General features: G+C 42.4%; 1 protein-coding gene across 1 annotated transcript in view; it reads right to left on the bottom strand.

Moving 5' to 3' along the window:
• The window catches only part of PATJ (PATJ crumbs cell polarity complex component), a gene marked incomplete at its 5' end in the record, with an annotated part of 149132 nt that overhangs the window by 24803 nt on the left and 101448 nt on the right, over positions 1-22881 (bottom strand). Inside the window, 5 exons of the mRNA XM_082484225.1 lie at positions 7744-7877; positions 8474-8591; positions 9116-9187; positions 13898-13990; positions 17312-17384. Coding sequence (XP_082340351.1) covers positions 7744-7877; positions 8474-8591; positions 9116-9187; positions 13898-13990; positions 17312-17384 — 490 coding nt within the window. The remainder of the gene's footprint in view (positions 1-7743; positions 7878-8473; positions 8592-9115; positions 9188-13897; positions 13991-17311; positions 17385-22881) is intronic.

Raw genomic sequence — 22881 nt, 5'->3', positions numbered from 1 at the left:
CCTGAGCATTTCCACCAAATTTCCTACATAGCTACAAACGTTACACTAAATTAGCATTTATTAAAGATAATAAGGCTACAAAGGTTTTTGCTGACTGCAGGATTACAGGTTTATCTCTTTCCCAGGGCAAGTACAACATCATTAGTTACCTCCTTTTCAACTTTTATAATACTTTGTCCGGAGTAGTAAAATTGTCATTTCATTTTTACAGGCTGGTTCACAGATAAAGTAGAAACCAAGTAGTTGCGCAGTGCGTTTCGCTGAAGAATTAGCCCCATGTAAGAACCTCTCAGTAGTTAAAATAAATCCAGCTGCTGGTTACTCGTAGGCAGAGGAAATTACAAGAGTTATGTTACGATCTACGATCTTCCATCCGCAGATCTAAATGGAATCGAAAAGATAACGGTTCAGCAACGAAGGCTGAAGGTCAACGCCAAGCAAATCACTTGACTTCTTAAAGGGGTTTATCTAATGCATCGTGCTGTGCATACCTCCTCCTAACCCTCAGATATTTCGCAACTGCTGCATTCGCAAACCGTTAACAGGCACCCAAAATCCTAAGCCAAACACTACTGTAATAAAACAGGCTATATAATGTAAAAATGTATTACCGTGTTAATGTAAAAATGCTTTACATTGCATGACACCGAAAAACTTCTCCACTCAAGGTCAAAACAAAAGGTCTGTTTCCCATTTAAGAACGAGCCCTTGCAAGAGATGGTGTCCACTTGCCAACTTTCATAAAAAGATTAATCCACAACATCAATATGAATATAATTTTTCATACTAAAATACAGATTTATTTTAAGGAAGTGGATAATATTTGTATTACATTTTATAGGCCCCTATAGTTACATCTGGTCCTTATTTATTTAAATTTTATTCAGCTCGCATAATATTTTTGCTTACAGTTATATTCTCTAAGATCAGAAAAGCTAAAACCTGAAAATTCAATGGCGCTATTCATTAACATTCCTTCGGCCTGCAGTCATAGACATTTGCAAGCTCTCCTTTGATTCTGAAATAATAAAACTAAGGTAATAAGATGTTTAGTGTAAAAATATATGACTTAAGTCAGAATGATAGAAAGAGCTATGTTTCTATGAATCACTTGCCAAAGCAAACCAAAGTTTTTCAAAAAGTATACACGCTCATTTTAGAGGGAATAATAAAACACAGAACTACATATTAAAATGTTAACTCTCTCACTCTCATTATTTTATTAAATAAAAAGAATATAAAAATTCACAGTGCACAGTGCATAACACAGGTTATAAAGAACGCACGAGATCCTGCATGTGTATGACACAGGAGGCCAAAAGCCAGCGGTCTCAACCAGCGGCAAGCAAGATACTCCTGAAGTCCCTTCTGACGCGTCCTACTGCTTTTGTATATTGTTAGCTTAAATTTGACGGTTGATTTACACTCCTGGAAGACACCAGCTTCTTCAAGCGAGGCACTGCTACGCAAGCCAGCCGTACAGTCAGCTAAAGCCTCGCCAAAGATCCATCAAATACAGGATTTGCAAAACTTACTACTCTCATTCCCATGTACTCCTCTACAAAGCAGTTTGGTTTTTTCCTGCTGTTGTGAGCTAACGGCCTTCTGGAATGATGATGAATCCACCAACTTCATTTTAACATTATTCAACCAAGAGACAAAGCAATTCCTCACAATTTCAAGCTAACTGCATTTACCACTCTGTCATTAAATTGCCTTCTGTTTTATAAACGTGGGTGACGGTTAAGAAGTGATTGCATTTTTTTCTCTCCCAACCGCAAACTCTTCCTCTACAATACCCAAGCCACGATTAAAAACTTTGACTTCTATTACCATTTTTCATTCTATCGTTCCATTCATTGTGCGACAGACTTAACAGCAACAGTTATCTATAGCCAATATATTGCCGAAACCCTCCTGAGGCCAATATATTGCTTTTCATTTGCATTACAAGGTAAGCATGTTCCACTGAAGCAGTTGCAGTCTTAGCTGCACTCGATGACTGTCTACGCAGTCGCTTAGACCTCGGCTGTCTATAACCGATGAAGTTATTTTTGCCCGAATCTAAATATAACTGAGGTGGGAGGGAGGGAAGAAAGCTCAACCAAGGGAGAACCTGTTTGTTTAGTAACACAGAAGTCACAACAGTCCACGTGTTTAGGTAGGTCCCCCCCCCCACTGCTGACTGCCGCACGGCACGGAACAGAGAGATCAGTCTTGGCTTCGGCATTTGGAGCAGCCCGCTCTTGGCAGCGCGGAGATCCTAGCAGGGTAATTAGCCCTCGCAGCTCCAGGGGCAAACGTCGGGTCTCGAACAGCTGCAATTTAAAGTCACAGTTTTCTTGATTATTCCCTTGCCCTTCCTTAACAGATGGGGTTGATGCAAGGTATGACTCACCTGCACGGACAGAAGGAGTCTAAATATTCTTCTGTCAAACTGCATCCCCACCATCACGAAGGTCGCCGGCGCTGCCGCGAGCCAGAAAGCCTTCTGGGCTAACCGAGGGCATCAGAAAAGCTTTCTCCTCTCCGACTCCGGCGTTACCAGCTCTCACACCAACTAGTGTTAGCTGAGCGCAGGCATATTCCGTTACTTTTTGGAGCATTGCTGGTGTTCCGGTTCCCTGGCTTTGTGGATCACTTTATTTTACAGATGGAGTACCTTAACGTTTGTTAAACGCCTTAAAAACGCTTTTTATTAAAGCCAGCCGAAAGCAAAAGTAAAGAAGCTTTTATTTACCAAATTCAAAGTAGACAACCCACTATAAAAATTCTGCAGAAGAGGTCTGTTGCCGTTTTCAATAAAAGAAAGGCACAGGCTAAAGTACGCTTCTTTTCTTTGCTTTTATGTAAGGTTCAGACAATGAGTGCCTCCTCGCTACTCCACCTCCAAAGAGCCCCTAAGGGTTACGGCTCCTGCAATCTTTTTTCCTTTTCTATCCCAGGTGCCTCTTCAGTACTTAATTGTGATTTGAAGCCCCAGCTGAGCCTCTGCGCTCTCCTCCCCTCCCAGGGCTTTCCACCTCTGCCTGGAGGGAATGTCCCTCTACCAGCCTCCACCAGCCCTGAAACCGCCGAATCCCCTCCGGCGCGTCTGAGCGTCTTAATCACCCAGGCAGCAAATACAGAGTCAATAACTACCAGTAATCAACTCAACCATTGCTAAATTATTCAGCTGGAAGCAAAACAGTGCTCCCATCAACTCAGAAAATGTTTGCATCTTAGAGCGATGCTTTTTCCGCGTGCTGACAAGAATAAAATCCCTGTAAATCGACAATCCTCTTTTATAGAGAATGGCCCCTTGCGAGTTGCTAACCGGACAAGACATCGGCAGCATTCCCCCACTCTGGGGTGATAATGGGGTTTGGATGATTTAACCCCACATGCCATCTGGAGGAGTACCAGGACGCCTTTTTTTAAACAGTTCCTTGATGCCCTGTTCTCAGACGATTTAAGAAGAAAACCTCATCGAAACTTTCTTGCAGAACAGTTTCAGAGGAAAAAAGCCCATTACTTGAAACTAAATTATTTGTCTTGAAACAACTTATGTGTGAAACAAAAGCAGAATAACTGAGGAACGTTTCCTAAATTTATGGTGAACGACTGGACTAGCCGGTGCCGTCAGTCCTGTACCCCGCAGGGCCGGTTATTTGTCCCGGACCCGCACGGTCCCGGGCTGTGCAGCCTTGGGCCAGCTGGCCGTGCCAGCGCCGGCCGGCTGCCGTGAACGCCCGAGTCCGAAAGCTCAACTCCCCGTCTCACTGAGAGTCACAGCTCATGCGGGCTGCGAGCCGGCAGCCCAAGCACGCGGCGAGCCGGCAGCCCAAGCACGAGCATCCTGCCCAGCGCTGGGGTTTGCACCGCCGGCGTCGCCCAAACAGGTCCGCCGCCTTCATGAACCCCGGGCGTCCCGCGGCTGGAGCAGTTCAGGCGCCCTGGGAGCCCCGGCGGCCGCCGAGTGACAATGACATCCCTGTCAGGTTTATGGCGGCTATTAGCAGCGGTGGAGCTGACAAACATTTATATCTCATTCAGCGACTGGGGGGACGAGAGGGCAGGACGGTGTCCTGGGGAGCAGAGTTAGAGCCTCAAACCTCATTTTGGGATGTTTCTAAAAACATGTTGTTTGGTTTTTGTTTTTTTTTTTTTTTTTTAAATTCCTACTCTGAGGTTACTTTTACAAGTTTGATTGGACTACAACCAAAAAAAGTCTTCTCACAAATTGAAAGCCCTGTACTTCAGCCAGCTCCACTCCGCAGTTTAATTGCTTTAAAGCAGAGGCCATGTGTTGTGTTCTCTCAGGGGTACAGGGGAAGGTGAAATGAAAGACAGTGAAGAAGAAAAAACCAAAATAAATCCACCCTTAGAATAAAACGAAACAGGACTGCTTAAGGGCCATCGCAGTCTAAAGAACAACAACATGAAGACAACTCTCAAGGACAATCCCTCCTTCCCTGCGCCTTTTCTACAGGCACGTCTTTCCAGCTGATGCTCTCCTGCCCCCCTGAGCGCCCAGCCACAGCCCTGCTTACCATCCACGCGACTTGAAAGCTTTTGCAAGTGTAACGGGGACGGTCACCTTCTCAACAAAAAACATTTCGCGGGGGTTAAGACATCACTTTCCCACCTCCTGAAGAAATGAACCTCCCTGCTCCCAGGCTGTATTTTTCAAGTCTCTACTTGGCGATTTCTGGTGAGATTCTTAAGGTTATGACTTAAAAGTTGCGCTCTATATTTTATTTTGAAGCGGTGCGTCCCTTTAGCGGGTTGCCAGATTTATTATTGCGAAAGCTGGAACAGTCCATCGTGTGTTTAAGCAAGATCCAAACCACTCTGAAGTGAGCTTTCCCATCGCACGTGAGCTGCTGTTGTGCGTCAGCGTTGACTACCAGCGTTGACTCAGTTAAGCGTTTTTAGATCAAGTGCATTTTAATGCCACATTGAGGAGGCCCTTATACTCTGGCCATCGCCACCTTACGTTTGGCCAGTTCTAGCGAGGAGCAGCCTCCCTGTATCCCCCGTACTGATAACTAACTGCTGAGATCCTAGGAACTGGGGCTCATACCCTTCATCGTTTTGTGGGCACTTACACGCCTGCGCAGGTATGAAATAAAGATACCCCAGTAGAAAAAGGAGGGGAAAAAATGGGTGTTCGTGACTCGTTTTCTCAGAGGACAAAAAGGTAAAAGCCTCTGCAGCTGTGCAGCACACAGACACTGCTCCCGCAGATTCACCCCTATTCTGCCTTTTCTCGTCCCCGATGGAGCACATTTCCACGGTCCCGTCGGGGCAACTCAGCTCGATCGTCTGCGTGCACCATCTCAACTACAAGTGTACGAAAGACAGCGTCGCTGCTTCACGCTTGCGGGGACAGGCCACAAATGGTGCCGCTCCCATTCTTTCTGACTTTGATCTGACAATTGTCATTTCAAAAATAGCTACAAATCCAAACCCAAACTGCTGAAGCCACTTATAGCTTCATTTTAATTTCTCTGCGCTGCAGAAAACAGTGGGTCTCGGATACACAATTTCTGCCACACAAGACCTTCAGAAATTATGAACTTCTGTGGCACACAAGAATAACACATACATAAGCGGTGAAGCTGTAAGTATTATTATTTGGTCCTTTTTAAATTATTTGGCCCTTTTTAGAATACAAAAGATGCCCATCACAAGATACAAGATGTGTCCATCACACAAGACACATCACTCAGCTCCCTGTACCTAATTTTGTTATATTTTCGCTCTAGTCCACAAAATCCAGAAAGACAGAAACCGCCCTACAGTCCCGAGTAGTATTTCCTTTCACCCCCTCATTTTGTTACGTGACCTTCACTTCAACTCTTCAACAAAAGGTTTTCTGCCTTCGTGGCGAGAAAGTAAGGCACCGAAACAATTTGGGGGAGATCAGTAGTACAAAGTAGACGGAGCGATGATGATCCCACCGGCTAAAGACCCAACCCTGCCTACCTGCTTTGAGGAGAAGGGTTTGCACGCACCGTTTTGGATAAGCAAGTTATGGAGAATGCCAGAGAGGGTCTCTGCGCATGGAAATGATCAGATTAGACTGTGGTCTCCCGAAAGCAGCTTGTCTCCTATGAAACAACATTGCTTACCTTCGAATGAGCAGATTCAGAACTATGAAAAGAAAGAGGGATTGGTTTTGGTAAGTCCTGCAACGCGAGGATCAGAAATGTGGGAAGTCGGACCTCCCTCCCTTCCTGAATTTCACTTACTGCAATCGAGTGCATAGATTTTTAAAATAAATTCCTAGGAGGACACTTTAATGAATAAACTAATGAAAGTATAATACTTAACCAAAACCACTTACTCAAAAAAATAAAATCCTTTGCATTTTTCTCATCTGCTCTGTAAAGCAGATATTTATAATTTTCATTTATTTATATTAAAATCTCATGAAAGACATGTACCAGATTGCGTCTGACAGACTGCCATGTATTATTTCCAAATTCCAGTTAAATGAAAAAGCAGAGAGACGACTAACACTGAACTTCTTATTTGAATTTACCCGACTCTGAGGCGCTTGACAAAAAAGGGACTGGGTACAAAACAGCACACGGCTGGACAGAGCGAAAACCACAGAGGTTGATTTAAGCCTTCCACATAACTCAGATCTATCTCCATGCAAAACAGAGCAATTCATTCAAACTCTACGCAACCAGAGACCTGGATAAATGGGACCAAAAGCTGAACCTTTTCCAATTTCAGCTTTAATACTGTAAAAGATACAGCCTACGTTTTGCAAAACAACACTTTCTTTTACCTTTCAACTTTCTCGGCTTTTTTTCTTCTTTTTCTTGGTCTGGAAAAGGATTACTGTATTGCAACCGCCTGTAGCTGCTGACACTCACAGCACTTCATTGCTTAATGATGCACCACCCTGGTATTTTCGGGAACAACTGCATGTGACAGAGCAGCTCTATTGCCTTAAGTGTCTCTGCGGCAGGGGATTCGGGAGAACCCAGTAAAGACACCTCTGCAGCAGACTTGTTTACTGAAAGAACTGAATTTGACATTTAAAAAAACAATCCGACTTTCTGTTATACCGTAACGTAGGATCTCTTAAATGGAAAGTGGACAGGAGATGGCAACGGTAGAGGCAGAGAAAGGTTTAGCGTAACTAACTTGCTGAGTTTACACTTTAACTGATACATTTTAATTTAGCTGAAGGTAATTTTTTTTTTTTAAAAAAACAACATATCCAAGAACAAGACTAAGCAAAAAGACACAGAAAACAATAAAAGATTACCTTTGTTTTACCTCTTTTCAGCAAAGGCTTTTGCTGGCAGGGAGATAAATCACAGTTTGTTTAAGCAGCTACTAAGCATTTATGCTCTCAAGACGGAGGTGTTAACCTTGCCGAAGCAGCTCTGCCTCCGTGACTTTAATTTCTAGTCCAACCATTTTGGTAACTTCCCTGCTTGAAACTCTTCATTCACAATGGTTAAAAAAGAAGACATATTTGTAAACTCTGACCGTAGCAGAACGCACTACTGGAACTCAAACCTTTCAATTTAAACAGGAACAGAAAACAATCGATCCGATAAAAGGCAACATTATCAATTTGTTATTGGAGATTATAGTTGCTGGTTTCTCCTCCCTGTACCGAACAATTCAGCAGAGAAATTATACATTAATGGCATCATTAGTTTCCAAGTTTTCTTTGTCTTTGTATCCTATTCTTTAACAGAGACAGTAAACATCAGTTTACCAGAAACTCACCAGTGGGGTGTCTTTCCCCCCGACGATGCTGAGCCCGAGGCCTGACCGACCCTTAGATATCTCTATAGTCATCTCCTGCCCTGGAACTATAGGACACGTTGCTGGATCCACAGGCAGTGGAGGTGGAAAGACACCTAAGAACATGAAAGGATAAAGAAATAAGTCACGCTATTCAAGGAGAAAATGAAAACCATCAAAGGAATCGTATGAGAGCAAATAATTTAAACTCTTGTATTTTGCTCTTCACCTTTAGCAATCTAAATCGAACTAGAAGGCTATTCTGAGTCACTTCTGAAGTCTTTAAATCAGAATGACTCTAGAGTTCTGGGAGTAAATGTTCAGAGCAAATGTCTGGAAGGACATCTAATTCAGTTATAACCTATATAATTCAGATAACGATGGCAAGGTGTATTCCACTCAGGACAGATAAGGCCATGTTCCAGCACCATGGAATGGATAGGATGTCCCAGATTGCCTTTCCTTCTATTTTAATTAAAAAGAGGAACACGCATTCGTACATAAAAGTCAAGAAAAACTAGCAAAGACACCTTCAAGCTCTCAAGAAATTGTAAAATGAGACAAAAATACAACCACTTTATAAAATAAAACAAAATGGGTCATTGGATGTTCAAAGAAAAAATTACAGCAGAAATTGTATGGACAAAATATCCATGCTGGGTTAGGGCACTAAATATACACTATCCTGGTGAAAAAAATAACAGATTCATACTACGGCTGGTCACTTCTGCCTCTGGAGAAAGGTAAGTAGGTGCTGGCACCAGGGGTATCTCCTGTAAGCTGACTGGTACTTTTGTTGAAGATTTGGATTGCTTGATCTGGTTGAGGACCTAAAAGCAAGGCAGAAGCAAAAGAGATCAGTTATCAATCACAGAAAGGCATGGTGTGTGCACAGTATCATTTGTTGTGGATTACTGTACCTTACTAAATCCACTAAGTCGACAGTAGGGAAACAAGCAATAAGCATAGATGAACTGAAAACATTCTCTTCCTAAATAAATGGAAAATCAGGATGTCTGGATAACTGTGCTTCCAGAAATGCTTATGAGGAAAGTAGGGACAGGACTTCACCTTTCTCAGTTGTGCCTCTCATGCCAAATACTGTGGGGGTTTGATTTTGGTGGTTTTTTTTTGTGTTTATTTTTTACTTTTAAACAGCAAAGAACATGCTTGACCTTAGCCTGTGTGACTATTTCCACATACTTAAAGAGGCGCAAGTAATTTTTTTAAGTTTCCACCAAGAAAATGATTTTAATGTCTCCCCGGTTAACCCATTCCCCCCCTAAATCACTCAATCTTCAGCTAGATCAGGGCCCCAGAACCCCTCCTTATCAGTTAACATAAACACACGTACATTTTCTGGGAGCTGCTCCTCCACTTCCTGCTGATCTGCCACCACTGGTTTGTCAGCTTTACTTTTCACATCCTAAAAAGTCAAAAAAGAAAGTGAGGTGTATTGAAAATGTCTCATCATCTTAAATAAAATAGCCTCCAAAACTCAACATGACGATTCTAGGCAAACAGCGATATTTCTTCATGTAAGTACATTTGTATCACAACACAAGGCTGAAGCCCAGAATTTGAAAGAGGAAAAGCGAGTATGAATGTAGGGAACATCCGGAATTACTAAAAACACACCCGACAGTTTTGAAGGCATACAATGTAAGGAAGGGATTTGTTGGGAGATTATCACGCATGGTCTACATTGTTCCTGAGCAGTAAGAAGCTCTAAAGAAGGAGGGAAGTGTGTCCTCCGGGGTGACGAGGAGGGCAATTCCCGTGCGTGGGAAAGCGCGGGCGCCTGCGTGCCGAGCCTCAAGCACGCAGGTACCCGCACAGACCCTCTGGTGCCTACAGCAGGAACGGGTTCAAAGTCATCTGTTCTCCCCTTCCCCCTCCCCTTTTCAGTAGCCCTCAGCAGTACTGAGCACGCTGCCAGCACTTAAATAAAGTAACCGCTTAAAATGCATCATCCGGCCTCATTATAAATATTTCAAACAATGGCACTTCAATCACGGGCTCCACTTCTTTCCTAATTTCTTTCCACACCCTTGCAATACACAAAAAAATATTTTTTCGCACCTACTTCTACAACTGCTTCCAGACAGTTACAGTGCCCTCCCCTGGTTAGCTCTTAGCCAAAATGAGGCCACATCGCACTATTCGTTAGTTATCTCGCCCCATGTTAAAGAAACACGATAAACAGCCTAGTTTTCAGAAGAGCTGAGTACCAACTTCAAAAGACAATAGAGATATTCTGCATCTCGAAAGAATTTCTAATTAAGATGACAATTCATACATCTTAAAATAACTGCATAAATCCGTAAATCAAATTTTAGGTAACCAAGCTTGAAAATAGTGGCCTTGTTTCCTGGAGTTTTATTATGCTAAATCATGCCAAAATCATGCCAAGCCCCACAGGCTTTTTTTTTTTTTTTCTTTCCTGTATTTTTTTTTTCTGCATTTTTCTCCAAGCTTGCTGTAACTATACAACCGTAACTATTATCCAAACGGATAACAAGAAAAAAAGATAAAGTGGCGATCTCATTGTATTATCAGAGGTGGCAGTGGAGAAATGGGAAGACCGCTTTGTCATTTTATGAGAGATTGGTTTAACGAGCCGTGAAAAATTATTTCATACTTCCCTTTTTCATTCTGGTATGTGACTAAAACCTGAAACTTCATCTTGCACATCAAGTAAGCACCAAGCACCACCTTCACATCTCTCTAATCTGCTCCGTTTAACTCAGACTGTGCTACAGGTACCTGAACAAAATAAAAATACTTGCAGGTCCTCAAGCGCCGAACTGTACACTCGGCATTTGCCACAAGCCTGTCACCCGACTGCTTTAACCAAATTCGCTTCCCTCAAACGCATCCAAAAGCATTTTTACGAAGCCCTTCCTCTTCACCAGTGTTTCAAAGCGATGTTTGCTGTTTGTGGTAAAGACGGGTTATTGTTCCAAGCGCAAATCTTTTAAGCAAAATGAATCCATTCTCACACACCAAACATAGAACCACGGAATGGTTTAGGTTGGAAAGGACCTCGAAGATCAGCGAGTTCCAACCCCCCTGCCATGGGCAGGGACACCAAAACATCAGTTTAATTATCCCACCCACAGGGCAGTGACCCGCGTGCCCGCCCTGCCAGGCCGCTAGCGATGCGAGGTGCTTCAGGGCACACACGACGACTGCTCAAGCCACTTTCACCTCTGTAAATTAAGAGTTTCAAGAGCATCTCAAAGCCCTACGCATCAATTCTTTTCCGGCGACACCTTACGGACAGCAAGACAGCTACAGTCCTCAGAAACCCGTGACCTCCGACCAGGCCCCCTCAAACCTCAGCTAACAAGCACGCAGACTTTGCCTAACACTTCCATTGGCTCCAGTTCAGAAATAAAGTTGTTTTCTTTCCCCCTTCTTATCATCCAAGTCTACAATGATGTCCGTTATATAACTTTATACTTTTTAAAGTGATGAAGTGACAACAAAAAGTATCTCGGGAGAGACTGACAAATTTATCAGCAACAAGTGAATAGAGAATTATGTGATTTTTTTTTTTTTTTTTTTTTTTATTGCAGCTGTCACTTTGTGAAACATCCTGCCCGTGCTTTGAGCTGTACATACTTGTGGAAGATCTCTGCCGATAAGCACATACTTTTTATTTACTCGGTGAACTCGATCTTACTTGTTGATTCTACGTTCCTGATGTCTGCTGACACATGACTGAGAAATTCAATAACAACGGTGAAGTAGCATTAGGCTCTAGTAGCAACCATCATGCTACGAAAAACAAGGAACTGTTTTCTTTTGCCTCAACAGTCACTAAAAGACTGCAAGGTAAATCTCTTTTCCTCAAAATAATGAGCTGTCTTGTGCTGCACCGCAGCGTCGGAGTCTTAACGCCCATAAGACTATGAACTCATTTCCTTCTGGTCAGAAGGGACTGCTCACAACCATCAGCGTTTACGAAAATAAGATGCACTTTGAAATATTTGCCATGTAGTTTTAAAATCCCGATTGAAAGAAAACTCTGAAATTCTGAAACTGGTTTTCACCACTGTTTTTCATCCATTTATGCCTCTAAACCAAGGGTTGGCCCAACTGGAGGCATTATGGAACGGGCAGGTGGATCTAGGGGCATTCAAGTACTTTTCTAAATCCACCTCCTAGCCCTTAACTTTTCAGGATGTATTTAACTCATGGAAAAATCAGTGAGTCGCTGCTAAGCAAATATCCACCGAACGCAAGCAGGGCTTCGCAGCAGCCAGAAGAGGGACACGCTCGCTGTCTCCTGGGCTCGCCAGTGACCTGGGACAGGTCGTCTCCTCTCTGTGCTGCCGCGGGGGTAATAATACCGGCCTGCTGGATAAAGCCTTTTGAATTCCAAAGATAAGAAGTAAGTTGTAGCAGCCGGTTGCTGTTACACAAACAATTTAAGTGGAAAGATGAGATAACTTGGTATGGACAGCGGGAAATAAAAACTAAGTACGATACGGATGTTCTGCTCTCCTGGAAGGTCTCAACAAATCCATGCCTTTGCCTTCCCTTACTTTTCTGCCATTGCCCTGTTCTGGACAAGTCTTACCACCAATGCTTCATTTTTTTCTTTCTTTTACCTTTCAGTCTAAAATACTGCAACTTCTACCGTTTGGCTCCACAGTTCCTTTCTTTTTTGCTTCATGTTTGAAGAGAAGCTGCCCATGCGTTCTGGGTTCCCTGTTGTTCCAGCAGCATCTTCCCTCCACAACTATCTTGGATTGCTGTAAATTTTCTTCTGCCCCCCCCCCCCCCCCCCCCCCCCTAGTTCACGCTTCCTCAAATACCTTTCAAAAAGCTGCACAGCACAATAACCTGCACCAAGAGTTCATTTTGGTACAATACATTTTATATATTTTTATCCACTTCAGTCTCTGAGCATTTTTTTCACATTATCTTGTAACCCCTCAAAAATTTCTTGCCAAACTGAGCAACAACAGCAATAAAACCAGGTGAATTACACCGGTAAATACATATAATAAAACTCCGATTTATTTATATTTCAGCGCATCAAAGGAGGATTCTGCACAAGGCTACCAAATACAAATAATCCAGCTTTTTTGTAATCCATTAGGAACACAAAACAATCCATTTCACACAGACGGTTAATTCTGATGCTGGAATAGCACATAACACTTCCTAACTCTTGGAGTTCCTCGACTCGTTAATGAAATACTTACTAGCTATAGAACATCACGTATATTCAATTCCTATTTGCAAAACCCAGGACATTCTTTGCAAAAGACATGATGGAGCAGGAAGAAGACATCTAAGAAAAAAATAATCCGGAAATGTCAGGTTTCCTTAGTTGAGGACAGCACACCCGACTGTGCACACACACAGCAAGCCTCGGGCAACGCACTCCTTGAGAAAGGAGTAGGCTGTTGGACAAAAAGACTGTCTCAGCAAATTTCACGTACGTCTAGGTTAGTCACTCTTCAGCATGTTTAGTAGTTTTCCATTTCAAATTTTTAACATGGAGTCCAAAAAAAGAGATTAGAGTTGCACCCTGAAGGACTTTCAAATTTCTGATAATGCACACTCCCGACATATTAAACAACAAAACCCCCCATCTGTATCAATGAGAAGTTCAGTATTTATTACGGTGCGCACTGACAGTGCTGCATTAAACCGTAAGTTATGGGCTCGATGTAGAAATTACTGAGAGTAACTCTATAGCTACGTTATTCAGGAGGCAAGACTAGATTATGGTAATAGACATTTTGGCCTTAGAATATACGAAGCTATGAATATAAATAAGAATATGATTTACAGACCACGCTTTTTTCTGAAGTTTGTCACACATGGTTGGCAAGAGTGGAAACTCAATCCCCTCACTGAGAAAGAACTCAAGAGAGGGCCAAAATGCTACGTAAAAACTCTTATCCCAATATTTTCACAAATGACACTGACTGCTTCGGTCACGGAAACAGTCTGTGTATGTAAAGCTTGAGTCTGCTTTTACGTGTACTGGATATTAACTGACGAAAACGTGCTGCAATACTCCAACGCAAAGGCAGATAGAAAACATATCAAGGCAATGAGCCTATAGTTTCCAAGCCCTGATCATCATTAAATAATGCTTTAAGTCACTTACAGCTTTGTTGGATTCCTCATCAGTCAAGCTTTTCATGACAACTTCCAAACTCGGGTCTTCTTCGCTGCTTGCAGGTTCAGTGCCACCATGATCCTGGCAGAAAGGATTGATAACAGTTTTTAAACCGAGCTATGATGCCCCAGAACAGCTAAAGAAAAAAAATTAGACAATTTTACCTTTTCTTTTGTTTTTCTAAACAAGTAGCAGCATGAAAAAGTAAAAAGAGCCACAATTAAAGCATCCTAATGTCAGGAGACAAATAAGCGATACAAGTTTTGAAAGACAGACCTCGGCCTCCACTTGGCTGGCCCAAAGTACCGTGAGGTAGTCCAATACCAGCCCTTGGGTGCAGATCCGGGTTGACTTTCGAGGCCAGACTAACCCCTATCAACTGTGAAAACTGTTGGGTTTGTACGGAAGGAAGACCAGTTTCCTTTATACAATCCAAACAGGTTGGGAGCAGCGGGACTGAGTGCTCCACCGTGGACAAGTCAGTAGAGCGGAAGCTCTTCTGGTCGGAGCACGTGGCCACCAAGCTCAGCAGGCTGCAGCCAGCGCTGGAGCACAAGCCTCGAAGCCCAACGGTAGCCTCAGGATTCAGGTGCTTCTGCACGTTAGTGTGAGAATGCTGCAAATGACATCCAGCGACAGCTACGGGAGAACGAGCAAATTAAGGTAACGGCCCAAAAGACAGAAGTATTTTCACCAAGATGTGCTCTCCTGCATGAGAAGTTTCTCCCTTTCCATAGAGGATTCCCCACAAAAACGGCCCTTGAAACATTAAACCGCGCCATACTAAGTAGCAAAGCTCGTCTGATGAGGATTTTCTGGTATTTTGTCTAGACAGTAACTAGCGTATATTTAAGGAGCATACGCCTGCAAGAAAAATTATTTCCTTCCCATACCGACAACTGAAGTTAAGACAGATAGAAAATGGCCTCTTTCCACGGAAAACTTTAAGTTAGAATAGAAAGGTTAGAGTATCGCTAATTCAGTTACATGTAAAATTTAACATGTTAATTCTCCTTCCCTTTTTTAAAACCAACCAGGTCCTGAATCTGAACAGTTTTTTGATCTATTATTTTGATTTGCTTTATTTTAAGAGAGTTCTAACAGGCTTAAGCCTTTGATCCAAACGTGGAAACGTTCTCTCCTGCAAAGCAAAATGGACTATGTACAACAAATCAAATTTTAAGATCTTCAGTCCCAGAAGCACAATTATTTCTGAATTTTCATTAGACATTTTACATTGAAGTGCACAACGAGAATTACCCAAACATCTCGACCAGCACTTGACCAGGTAAAGTACCTTTGCATTAGTACAAAGGCTCGTTCTGTTCATTATTGCAACAAAATATCTCATTCTGTGGCTTTCTGATGAATGAATTTTTTTTTAAACAGATATTTTACAGCAATGAATATTTAGTGCACTTTGCTTCTGGTGGCTTGCCTGCAGCATGGCACCACAACATAGTTTCATCCTGTCCTGCAACCGCATGCAATGAAGCAAGACCCTGTTTTAAGGCATATTTACTGTTTATCACTTTCCATATTAAAAGACCTTAATGAAGATAAAGACAAGATGAAGAAATGAACCCAGTAGCACATGGTAACCACGGCGCCCTGATATTCGGTTACACTAACCAGGCTATTTAATCTGATCCGAGAAGTTTCATGCACAGCGTATGTAACACACAACGTTAAATAGTTGGTATTTCAAAGATATTTGAAGATATAATTTCAAGATATAATGCACAGTCAGTTTTGTTGTGCTTTATTTAAAGACAGGATCAGCTGACAAAGGAAAGCACTGTACATTTGTGCACAGCAACAGTATCTTTTGGTTACATCTATTTTATATAATAGAAAGATAGTAGCTAGAAGTAAAAACCTGCATTCGCTTATAAAACAGACACAACGTAAATAGTAAGAGCTTGCCATTAATGCATGAAGTTCAACCCACAAGCATCTACCTCTAAGGGCAAACAGGGCCCACCAGGCTGAGCGCTTTGGTTTCCACATGCCGGGAGAGTCTAATTACAGTCATTCGACCACCTAAACAAAGCTTCCTGGGTCCTCCTGAAGGCACAAATATTCAACAAAGCTGGGAGCAAATGCAGGGATTAAAGAGTCAACAAAACCCAAAATGAACTTGGGCTCCGTAAACTGTAGAGCGATTTGCAATCCACCAGTTGCAGCTGGGCAACGCTGCTTTCACGGAGAGAACGAAGAGCCAAAGCACCGTCCAAAAATGACTCAGATCCAAAGGAAAACTAAGCAGCTCTTGCACTGCACAGCGCTACGCCCGTATGGAAGTAGGCAGCAGCGGTAACAGGACCTGGAAAGCAATAGCAAGCGTGCGAACAGGAGCTTTGTCCAGCGGTACCTCTCCAGAGTGGACCAGTGCTGCGGGATCACAGTAATGCTTATTGAAATACCAGCAGTTGGATGCACATGAATTTATCAATTCAATGCAAGACCAAACCCCAACTGAATTATAAAACATCTTTTGCTTTATTAGGTCAAACAGAAATAGAATTAAGAAGCAACAGCAAGGCTAACCATGTACTTTATCTAGAAAATTTAGTTACGCTATATCGGGATGTCAAAATGATAACAATGTGGTGACACTGCGGGGATTCATGGGGCACGAGAGAGCAATCAGTCCACACTGGGGCTGAGATGACAACTAGAATGAAGAAAACCACTGGTAACATTACCACGCTAAGGAACTTTCTGCACTGGAAGATCGTATGCTACACCGCGGTGCGGTAGAGCTCCCTGCTTAAACAGCCCTCGTCTGCGCCTCCAGGGAGAAAATGAGCAGGAACAAGAGAGTCCGATGCTGAGGCACGGGACAAAGAGGTGGGCCAGGGCTCTCAGATAGGCTGGGGTCATCTCAAGGGGCTCTCGTGATGCAAACCGTGTACACAGTGACCTCTTTTACCGTAGCTAGTTGCTGGTCATCGCTACTTCGTTTTTAGAGATGCTGACGGGAGGGTATTCTGGGGCAAAGGAACTCAGAAGGTGGGCGCCTTCCCCTGAAAAACGCCTATTTCTCTTCTGTAGGAGGAAATCCATGTTCCAGGCAAAAGAGCCTCACCACAACTACTCTAACCAGCCGAAAAAGGAGCGGGATAGGAGATGGCAAGGTTTTCATTTGGAGACCTTTCTTCCTCCTGTACCGCAATAACCTGTTTAATAGCCATCGTTAATGCCATGCCAGCCCTTTCAGTAACGATGAGATCATAAAGAAGAGACGGGAAAATATGCCATTAGGTCAAGTTCCTACCCAATGCATTTTATGACTGAGGGCTTAATTAGACAAGGTGCTCAAATTTATAATGAACTGCTAATTATGATTAATCTGTCTAATTCAGCAATCCCTAATTAAAAAAATCCCATAAACCTCACCTCAATAGAAGAGTGGGAGCTGGAAGGTAATGGGAAAGGAGTGACAGCCATCTGATTGACTGCATCTTCACTTCTGTAAAACAAACAAACAATGACGTGTTACACACTAAACCATAATGGCCAAACTTTTCCTTTGCATTGATTTTACCCATTAAGAAAATACCCTTACCAGCATAAAAAGTAACTGTTTCTTACCAGAAGTTAGAGCTTAGAACCGTACTTCATTTTTGCTTTTGTTCTTTGCTAGCAAACAGATTACACCCCTTCTTGGGACCACAGTAGTTTCATCTGGGACATACTGACACCACATTCTTTGGAAATCTAATTTTGTGTGGCTTATCAGAGGACGCAGTTGGAGTTTATGGTCCCTACACATCGATACATGTGCTAACAGCCTCTTCTAATGGCGTCTACGTTTGTAAACTGCTCGTTCGTTGTCCAATATTCACATTACTGTAATATAACACCTGTTTTAATACAATAGATTGCTTTTTCTTTTTTGTTCGTATTTGCTGTGGTCTTTTCTAAAAGTTTTGATGTAAAAACTTGGAAGACTTTTTATAAAATGCAGGGAGAAGAAAACAGATGAACATCGATTCCCCCCCCCCACATAAAGTGCATTATTTTGCTAAGATGCTTATTACGTATGGCATCTTTTCCTCCATCCTCTTTAAAACGCATTCCCAAGCTGATCTCTGATAACTTTGTAACTTTCAAGAGCCTTTTTTTTTTTTTTTTTATTAAATAGCATTCTGCCTTGCTAATGTTTTTCCTCAACTGCCATTTAAAATTATTTGGTGTGTGGAATTAGCTCTGCATTTTTTTGGCCTCTGTAAAACTGAACCAAGTAAAATATGACTTCGGTGATAACGTTTAAGGCATACGGAAAAAAAAAAAAAGACTCCAAATTTAGCTTCAAAAACCGTACTGATGCACCTCTCTTTCTGGGGTGAACAACTCTCGCGGAACACAGAAGCCAGGAACATGATGCAAACCCCATTTTGCTAAAGATACAGGACTATCTCACAGCCTCTGCTCGCCACAACGTGACAGAGGAGGAATCGGTAATACTGCGGCGTTGCAGATACAGATCTTGAGAGGAAAGGACGCGACTTCATGCTGCGGGTTTTCCGGGTTTGATTTCTGGTCCTACCTACTACCTTCCAGGTTACGGTAACACAAGCAGAATTTTTTCCTCTTCAATGTCTGAAATAAAATATTAGACTAGGATGCGTTTAAAAACATCTCACAGGAGTGCCTGAAAGAAAAAAAGTCTCATTTTCTCCCTCAAGAGTTAAACACACGAAGTTGGCATGTTCTGATCACTGAAAGGCAACACCGTAAAACCGATAGCTCTCAGCAGAGCAGCGTATGGGAAATTCAGTCCCCGGCATTTGAAATGATAAATCCTGCAGGCAAAGGTTGGTGAATTCATTTACTTATCTTCAACCAAACAGCCACACAATTCAAAGGAATCGGTTCTGTGCTGCTCATTTTTGTACTCGCTCCCAGCCTCTCCCCTTGGCCCCGCTCGAAGCCTTGCAAGAGGCGGAAACCACGCTAGGATCAGGAGCAGAGCGTCCCGGGATGCAGAAACACGCGTGCCCAGGGCCGAGACAGAAATCTGAGGAACGCACAGAGTCAAGCCCATGAATTTCATAAGCGTTTCACAATTTCCAAGTGCATTTTACCCCGCAAGGCATATTAGGCAGGGACGTTTTCCCTCCTCTTATCTTCGCGAGACATCGATCTAATTATGTTGCTTTTCTAGCCTGTAAAATAAATCAGCAAACGGAAGGTGTTTAAGAGACCCAGCAATTTTGACTTGACTCGGAGGATTTTCTGACAATAGTCCATATGAAGCACAAACAGCATGAAAACCAGCAACACTTCTGCAGCTTACAACGCACGCCGCACACCTTGCAATTAGGAGCAAACTTGAAAATAACGAGGTGTATAGAAACCTTTGTAAGAAACATTCTAGGAATTGCTAGACAGAAGCTTCGTGATCTGCATGACAAAGTAGGGTGTAATTAATTATACAAACTAGTTTCTACTTCATATATAGGCAGAAATATATTTTTTTCCCAATCACCGGGCAAACATCTTTATGCAGTTTTAAATGGATGGCCATTAGACTTCCAAGCAATAAAAAACCCACTTACAGTAATTCCCTGGAAAAAAAAAAATAAAATGCAAAAACTAAAAAAACCCACCAAGGTTAGGAAGTGCCACAACTTGTAATCTCCCCCTGCTAGGACGCGTACATATTTAAATACTTTAATGCTGCTTCAAAGGAGAACGCTTCAAAGCAGAATCAAAGTGGGAACATATTTTAAAGTGACAGATCTAATAATAAATTGCTCTTTCTGCTCCACTTCCATAAGTGTCCTCAACTAAAACATGAATTTATTTACAAGCGAAAGGAGCAATCATTTCCTTTTGATGCAGGAGCAGACAGCTTAGAAGTCTGAACATCATATTCAAATTAGAGTGCCTGCAAATGAGCATTCGATGTATTTGCCAATAGCTGCTACATAACCACCTCCGAGAAAGCTGTTCTCAGTTACCAGTGCTCAATATTGCTTGAGGTTAAGATGTCTAAACCCTTCACAGTCAAGACGCAGCTTCGTACTCGCAGGGTCGAAGTACCGTACTATGACATTTATGCAGCAGGCAGGCCCAGAGGCTCCCCCTCCATTATCTGCAGAAATGATAAACATCCACTGCTCTCGTTCCAGGTCTCATACTGGTTTGTTTAAGACGCTGGGACGGCAGCCCAACTCCTTCCTGAGCTTGTGCACCAGAGAGCTGTTTATATTTCATCAGTTACATATAAACTGAATAGGGAAGGAATTCATCACTCCTCCCACAAATACTCTAACCTCTCAGGAGGAGTTTCTGGGAGCAAATGGGAATTGGATCTGCTTGGAGGTTAGTGTGCCTACGGCTTGTACCAACGCCACTAACTATAGCTCGACACTGAAGAAACGAGGAGCTTTCCTCACTGCAAAGGGTCACAGGAACCAAGATCAAAGCAGTATGTAAGTGGCAAAGACTCTTTAAACTGTAGAAAAGCTCATACCCTTTCAGACGTATTTGATTAGATTGCCGTACTTTACTGCATTTTACTTCCTCTCTAGTCTAAATAGGATCCCTGGACCTTCCCCGTCCTTTCTCGCTGACCCAAGAGAACTTCTGATGTTTGGCTCCATCTAACAACTGTACTCCGATGAAGGGAGAGATGCGCAGCTTAAGCAAAGACAAATAGTTATTATTGGCTAATAATTAACCACCATAAACACTTGGCACAAAAAAAAAGCCTAGAGAGAGCAATATGCAAATATAAACCTCAAGGGATTACTCATTCCACCCTGCAAAAAGTAAGCCTGAAGGGAAGTTAGAGTTGTGTGCTGTAAGGCTTCAGCTAAGCTGCCCTGAAACACTGCGCCGCTCTTATCAGAAAGCCGTCTCCGGCACTTGGGAGGAATGTCACACACAGCTGGAATGGTCTATGAAGCATTCAGAAAGTTATCTTTGTAAAGACGATAACCAGAAGTCACAGCCTCAGCCAAATTCAGAGTGTGGGTTTGGTTTTGTTTGTTTGTTTGTTTTTTTTTTCATTTAGTCATCAACCTCAGACTTCTAGTTCTTGAATTCAGGTTCCATGCCTTCCTTTGAGGACATTTTCTTTTTCCATTTTATTTACTTTATGTCTCTCAGGTTTGTGATGGTATAAGCTCACTCTCATGCGATGCTAAGAAAATCCTTGTTGAGCACGCTGATTGAGATTCATGACCCCTCTGAAGCAGAGCATCTTGTCCAAGATAGTGTCCAAACTTCTTCTATGATGAGTGCAAAATCAAGACAAATCCCAAATCAAATCCACTCGGAAGGGCAATTCCTCCCAGCACCTAAGTGACGTAATTTAGGACAGGATGCACTGAATTGCTCTTTGGAGATTCCTGACAACTGTTCACTCATCACAGAAGCCCAGATGACCTCTAGATGTCTAAATTAAAGGAAACGAACCTCCTGCCAAGCTATCCACAACTACAAACATCATCAGTGCTAAAAGATCATTTGACAACAACTTTGTAAGGGGCTGTGGATGCTTTTGGGGAATACAGAGTACATCAGGAACAAGAAGAAAAACCCAACAGCTTGTATGCAGTTGCATATCTCAGTTGGAACAGATCTGGAGACCAAGTGAATGAACAACGTTTGCCCAGTAATTCTTAGGACTCCTACTGGTTGTTACACCAGGGCATAAAGTCCTGCAGATTATTGAAAACTTAAATTGGTCACATCCTGCTTGTTAAAAAAAAAAAAAAAAAGAAAAATCAGGTCAAGATCTCATATTTTCTCATCTTTGTTTTCCCTCTAGAAATTCCTTGGAAAAGCAGAGCTGCAGGGAAGTTGACCGCTGAAAAGGTACGCTGGATTTTTTCCTACAGCTAGGTCAAGGCAAGACCTTTGTATTGCGCGTCTTCTTGAAAAATCTCTCCTACCAACAGCAAGAACAGTCCTGTTCTCTATTTCCCCTCCATCTACTCCTAACTATGTGAGAGCCAAAGGCATACAGGTATTTTAAATGAGCAACGAACGTTCATTTAAACTGCAGCTTAAGTCATAATAGGTTTGAAAGAGCCCAAATTACTCAACTTCCTCAACCGTTTACTTGTTCTCACACGTGTATGACAGCAAGGAGGAAACAGCTCTGAAGAAAACAGGAAAAGTTCAGACTTGCACGCACAGTGTCTGGCAAGAGCTTATTTTTAAAGCTTTCCCACATGAAAGAACCTAAACAATCAAAGCGAGTGAAAACAGAGTTTATTCTATTAAAATATGACCAGTCATGTACGTTAGAACAGACTTAAAGCAAAACTAATTTCTAAAGCATGACAATATTCGAGACTCTGGCACACGACGTACGACGTTACGTGTAGAGGCTCTGAAAGAAGAGCAAAGACTCAGTGACAAAGTCACAGCAACGGAGAGCATTAAACCGCAGCGAGAACCGGCCGACCCAGCCACTGCCCGCGCTTTACCCGTCCTCCGAGAATGAGGGTCTCTCTCCTTTGCACGTCACCATAAATAACAAGAGATTAGTCTTTCCAATTACACCTAAAAACGGAGGGAGAGGTTAGGTGACAGAGATTTGGGGGCTTCACCGAGAAGCTACAATCCCATCACCAAGAAGCAATGGCAACAGAACGAGTGACTGCAGTGTGGGAGGACAACTCTGGACCGCTAACAGATGGTGTTTAAATCAGCAAAATCCTACCGCACTTTATTCCTAAAGCATTTCTCATGTTTCATCACAGCACAAGACAATTTTCTTTTAAGGAATAAAGGTATACCAAAGAATGAATCACAGAACCGAACACAATGGGATGATGGTTTGAAATCAGTGGCATTCACTTTGATTCAAGCATTCAAACTATATTTGATCTGCTTATTATACCAACACTGAAGTGCCAAAACAGATTAAAGGCAGTTAATTGAGCATGGAAAAAACATTGAATTTGCTGAATCATAAAATTCTCACTGTAAAAGAACATTCTGAT

The sequence above is a fragment of the Vanellus vanellus genome (assembly GCF_965231255.1).
Source record: "Vanellus vanellus genome assembly, chromosome: 5".
Classification (NCBI taxonomy): domain Eukaryota; kingdom Metazoa; phylum Chordata; class Aves; order Charadriiformes; family Charadriidae; genus Vanellus; species Vanellus vanellus.
This window is presented reverse-complemented; position numbering and strand designations above follow the sequence as displayed.